This window comes from Megalops cyprinoides, chromosome 2, assembly GCF_013368585.1.
Source record: "Megalops cyprinoides isolate fMegCyp1 chromosome 2, fMegCyp1.pri, whole genome shotgun sequence".
In the NCBI taxonomy this organism is placed as follows: Eukaryota; Metazoa; Chordata; class Actinopteri; order Elopiformes; family Megalopidae; genus Megalops; species Megalops cyprinoides.
In genome coordinates, this window is record NC_050584.1 from 57,457,052 (window position 1) to 57,463,051 (window position 6,000).

Below are 6,000 nucleotides of genomic sequence, written 5' to 3' on the forward strand. Positions count from 1 at the left end.
CGCTATAGACTCAGGTGCTAACTAGAAACCCAAGTGCTAACCTAAGAGTTTACTTTCAGTGCCAGATCTGAAGCAATGTTGCTTTTGCTCATTTAAAAATACACATTTAACAAATTGAATAGAAGAAACAAATGCACACATAATTTAGCATGGCAAAAGTGGTACAACAGCAGCACTGAGTGAAAGAACCATTAGAACTCTTTGTGGTGTCAGCATTGTGCACAAAATATCTTCAATGAGAATAGGACAAGATGCCTCCAACACTTTGCTCTGGGGCAAATGCTGGAAAAACACATTTAGAATGAAAATGTCCTTCTTAAGCAGATTTTCAATCTATAGTTGATCTTCTGTGCCAGTGCTTTTCAGATGAAGTACATGTTTTAAAAATAAGCAAAAGCAAAGTGTTCCCCTTACTAATTTTAGCTAACAAAGGTACGTTGCTCTTCACCAATGACCTTCTGTTTCATTAATGTGCAAATGCCATCCTCACCACTGGCCATAGAACTACCATACTTGGGAAACTGCATTTTTTTTTCTATCTTCTCCGATCAGTCAGCATAAGGCTCTGAAAGAGCACTAACGGGAATTCATCTGTATGCAGATAAGAATATGCAATTAAAACTCAAATCTCTCGTCAAATAATCTTCACTCTCTCAATGGCAGCACCTACTCTGTTCGTTCCTTGATAAATATTATTCCTCATAGCAAAAGTAAACCTAATAAATCTCACAATTTATTTTCTTTGTGGGGTCTATTTACGCTGGGGAAATTGTAAACGTGACAGATCGAAAATTGCCACCTTGCGCATTTCAGTCCACATTGAGTTCTATTATTGTTCCGAGATACCCCATAAAGTAAAAAAAAAAAAAAAACAGATATGTAATTCCCCTAATTTCAAAAGAGAACTGGAAATTACGTTTTGGAGTTAATACCCTCACATGCTGGGCATTGACAGGATTCATTTTTGTAATGATTTGAGCATGTGAAGATGAATCTGAAATTGGTACAATATTCATGGCCAGAAATCTGACACCTTTGATGGGGGTGCATTGTGTGCCTTGAATATTATGAAATATGATAAGTGGCACCGAAGCATTCTTTCATTGAGTGACAGAATTTCAATACTTCCTCCATTCTAGTAATCTACTTGATGCGAACACTGTCATGTGTTAAAAATAGGCGCCCACAATCACAATCCGCCTAACCCATCATGTATCACAGAGGCCTCCATCACAAAATTCACAGACAGACGGGGAGAAAGAGCAGAGAGCGAATGCAAAGTGAAAATGCCCTGCTTCTGAAGGGCCTACATTGAGAGCCTTGTGTGAGTACCCATGTTTCCTGTGTGAGGAACCCAAGAGGCCAGAGAGCTCTTTCCAGGGAAATGAGTCATGTCTCTGCTTCACCTGCGCTCAGCAGTCGCACGGTGACAATACAGGGATACAAAATGGGGGCGGGGCTAGCGGGGCAGGTGTGAGTGTGGCTGCGCCCTAACACGACACCCGATCCCTCACCTTTCCCCCGCCGTCTCACCCCTGCACGGCACTCCACGCGGGAGGCCCCGTTGCAACAACACAGAGGTCAATAACGTATCCATCAGAGTGCTCAACATTGAAGCCGGCCCACATCTTAAGCTCGTCACAGCCTACGTTAGCTGTTTTCAGCCTCGTGTGTTACTTCCTTTAAATGTTACCTTTCTGATTTCGTCCTCCTCACTAACACTTTGATAACAGGCCATATTGATGTTCCGCTTTGGGAAATCGATACCGCCCACTCCAGCATAGTTTGCTGCTTACTGCAAATCTCAGAACTAGTCTGGTGTAATTCTACACATCCACATGTAGAGACCCAGTCTCTCAGTGTGTTAGCATTAAGCATTATCTAGTTGGTAAAAATGACACATTCATCCAGTCCTAAAATCCATTTTAAGGCATTAGCTATGTAGATTTTAGTGGTAACAGTTTACAGCATTTATATTCAATCTGTGTTCTGCTTCATAGATACACTCAGTAATTCCTTCCTCAAAAATGTCAGTTTTGCAAAAGATAATAGAAGATAAGAACTAACAAAAAAAGAAAATTGATATGAAATTATGCAAGTCTTGTCTATAACTTCATTAAATCAAAACACTGAAGGTAAAACATTATTTTACTTGCATATCATTTTAATTAAATCATTTGATTGCTTTTTTTGGCTTTTCAAGAGATGGCCGTGTTTTAGGTTTCTCTGCCAATAAGCATTCCCTTAATAATTCAATCTTTCTGAAAACGACCTCCGTTGTTAATGAATGAATCTATTATTCCCATAGCCACAACTCAATCTTCTTGTTTCTTTCCTGTCTACCTATCAATGAGTGCCTCAGTACAACAGACAAGGGCCTTGTTCAGTAAATTGTGATTTTAAAATGTAATCTTAAATGTGCCTCAGTCATATCTGAAAGCAAAATATACAGTGGGGATCCTTTGATTGTCTGCATACCACCTGGGAAATATCAGCGTTCAGTCCTGTGTCTCCCAGTAGTCAGTGAGTATCAAAATTCTACAACAACCTCCATCTGCACCAGAAATTTGGCAAGCACAATGAGACCTGCTCTGCAGCAAGGCTTGCCATTGCACTAGAGGGTGCTCATAAAGCATTATCGATACTCTCCTTTCCACATCTCAAATATATATATTTATTGTGTTTGACGGGAAAACTCCCCTGTTTGTCTTTAATGCATACATTAAAATTAAATAAACTCAGTTTTATTTTCAGAAAGATAGTGTTCATTTGTTATTTAAAGCCACTTACCTTTTAGATTTAAGAACTGGAACACATTCTCTTTGAGATTTTGTTGTTTTTTTTATTTGTCTTTTTTCTGTGAATTCAGAATGAGAAAACAAGGTATTCAGTTTAAGATGAAGTCAGTGTTTCACAGATAAGTCCCATTGTACAGGTATGTTCAGCCGGGCCGAATCAATTCCTTGTTAGTGTTGCTTTAGCAGGCTTGTGAAAATACCTCCTATGATCTTGTTCAGAAAGAGGTGTTTCTCAGTGTATAATGTGAAAAGACCTACACCAGTAGATTTGCAATTTGAAGCAAACAGCCGCTGAACACACAGGAGAATGGACAGTTTTTCTTTGCGCACTGCAAGAATGAGTAGTTCAGCAAGCTGAAACTGTGATTGAACTTGATGTTCTCCAAACGTGTGCACCCTGATTTTCCCTCTGTCAGTTTCCTCGATAATGTAGTTCACTCTGCATGGCTAGTTTTTCTTTTTCTCTACCAATCTTACCTTGATCTTCAGGTTGGACAAAAAATAGCCCTCCAAGACTTTTGCCCCATTAGTATAATAAACAGCTGAACAGCGAAGCCTATGCTCGGATACAAAGCCAATGTTAGATCTCAGGGTGATATTTATCATGAGTTTTTCACTAATTCAACAGCTTTTCTTCTCATCAAGGAAAAAAACAAAGAAGCTCTTTTTCTTTTTTTGGTTTGTTTTTTTTTGTGTGTGTGCTTTGTTCTGTTTGCCTACAGCTTGCTTGACAGCTTGTTTGCAGTGGGAATAATACTGGCCTTGGTCTTCCCACTGCTAAATATATTTTGTTTCGAATCATTCTTGACTGATAAAAAAATAACTACGAGCAGGGGAATTTCCTACAGTGCCATGATTGAATGAATGGCATGACGTGTTTGTGCGATTTGTTTGAGCTTGTGGAAGGAAAATGACGCATAGCAAATGGGATTTCCTTGAAGCCATTTATTAAACTAATACGAATAATCAAATGACCGGGTCCAAAACAAAGCCTCCAGTTTGTAAATAATTGCAGAAAAAAATGATCAAGTGCAAATGCGCTGCAGATGAATTCCTGTAAAAAATGTGCTCACAACTTTGAAGTCTGCAGACAAGCTTTTTGGACGGAGAGGCTACAGGCACAGTCTTAGTACTGTGATTTGTCTCAAAAATTGCTCCATGAAGATCCCATTCGTTATGTCCTAGAAGAAGATGGAACTGTCTTTTAGACAGGCCATTAAGATGCAACTTCATCTCTATCAACATCATTTTAATTAAGCTCTTATGTTCTGTGGCACTAAGAAGTGAGTGTTCATGACTTTGCTGTAACAAAGATTCAAACATTATGCGCTACAGTGTCACACCTTACCTTGTTGGTTGCAAACCCATAGTTACACCTCCTCCTTGACAGGTTGCTAGTACCAATAAGGCCTTGGGCAGGTTATCCGAAATCTTCACCTCGCAATTTCCTAAGATGTCGATAATAATGTGAAGATTGAGAGTGACATGTACCTTTCACTCTTTTATTATTTTTTGATATGAAGAGTTTTCACCCCTCTCAGCTTGGGAATCATCTGAGTTCATAAAGTTCTCGTAGCTGGAAGAGTCTGGGCAAAAAATAAACTGGTGTGTTTATTGCAAAACACTTTTTCACTCTGAGTCAAGCATCACTTATCAATATATATTTTTGATTGAGGTTCCCATGTGACACTTGATCATTTCGGTGATGCAGTTATTATATTGTAATATTATAATGAAGCTATATTATATCATAATGAGGCTTTCTGTGACAATGTGCATGTCACATATTCCTGTCAGAAATGTTTAGTGTAATTAAGTGAGGTTACAGTAAGAGGCTTAAATTAGTGGAGGCAGGATGATGTCAGAGGACTGCAGTGACAGTCGCGTGGTTGAGTCTGAGTTCTCACCTCTCTCCCCCTCCCCCTGCCCCCCCCTCCTTGCCTGCTCTGCTTGAACCCCCCCCCCCCCCCCCCCCCCCCCTCCTCCTGCAGCACGGGTGTGTGACGACGAGCTGCTTCGCTGTCAGAACGGCGGCGTGTGCCACAACAACCTTCGGTGCCAGTGCCCCGCCGGCTTCACCGGACTGCTGTGCGAGAAGCCGCGCTGCGACAGCGAGGCTGGCGGCTGCCGGGACGCCGACTCGGGCCAGGCCGCCCTCCCCCTGCTGCCCACCCCCTTGCTGCTGCTCCCACCTCTCGCCCTCGTCCTTCTGTGGGGCGGCTGCTGGCCCGCGACGCTCTGAGGCCCGGAGAGAGAGAAAACTCCTCCAAAAACTACAGGCTTAACAAGCAGTCCACCCGATCCAAGACAAAGGCTGTCAATAAGGAATGTGCCAGAATGAAAGCAAAACTTTTAATTTGAAACAAACCGAGAAAAAAAAAAAAAGAGAAACAAATTATTGAAATGAAAAATAAATACATAAAAAAACAGATATATTTAAGGAAATAACTGAACATTTGCTTCATAATGCCGACAAAGTCAATGGAAACCAGTGAACTAAGCCATACCAGATACCATTCCCCAAGAGAGGACCGACTGCTTTTCCTCAACCTCGCCACGGCAACGGCAGCTGCGACAACTCAATGGCGATCACAAACAATGCCAGCTGCAGACCCGCACACTGGTGCTTTTGAATAATATGTTGGCTGGATAGCTTTGGGCTAATCTGACATGGAGCAATGTAGAACTGTCCAGTTTGTGTGGACCGACACTGAAACAAAAACTCAAGCATTCTTTGCTGTCAGTGCATTGTGGATATAAGGAAATCCATCCTGACTGGCACGTCTAACCTGCCATAGTTCTTGCCCCACATCTTTCTCCCCCTTGCCCCCCTCCCCCGCCCAACCCCCGCCCAACCCCCGCCCTCCCCCACCCCTCTTACCTGTGCTTTTGTGAACGTTACTCTGTAACCCTTGTTGGTTGAAAGATTTTTTGTCCAATGTTAGTGACGCACATGTGTATTAGCCCTGCCCCCCCCCAAAAGCAAAGGGAACGACCCCCTGTTCTTGTTTTATCTTAGAAGCACTGCATCAGTAGAGATCATCAGCAAAGATGCTAGTGTCCACATGAGCAGAAGTGCTTAGAAAAAAAATCAGTGTATTTAATTTTTTGTATTAAAAAATGAGTTATTTTCTTGACAAAGCAAAATCATGTAATGCATATACATTTTTGTATTATTGCCGATACGTGTTAAAAGGCAACT

General features: G+C 41.5%; 1 protein-coding gene across 1 annotated transcript in view; it reads left to right on the top strand.

Moving 5' to 3' along the window:
* Positions 1-5,634, top strand: part of ntng1a (netrin g1a) — a 98,117-nt gene extending 92,483 nt beyond the window's left edge. The window contains exon 7 of the mRNA XM_036522536.1: positions 4,790-5,634. Within this exon, the coding sequence (XP_036378429.1) occupies positions 4,790-5,040 (251 nt within the window). The 3' untranslated portion in view covers positions 5,041-5,634. The remainder of the gene's footprint in view (positions 1-4,789) is intronic.
* Positions 5,635-6,000: the final 366 nt, after the last annotated feature.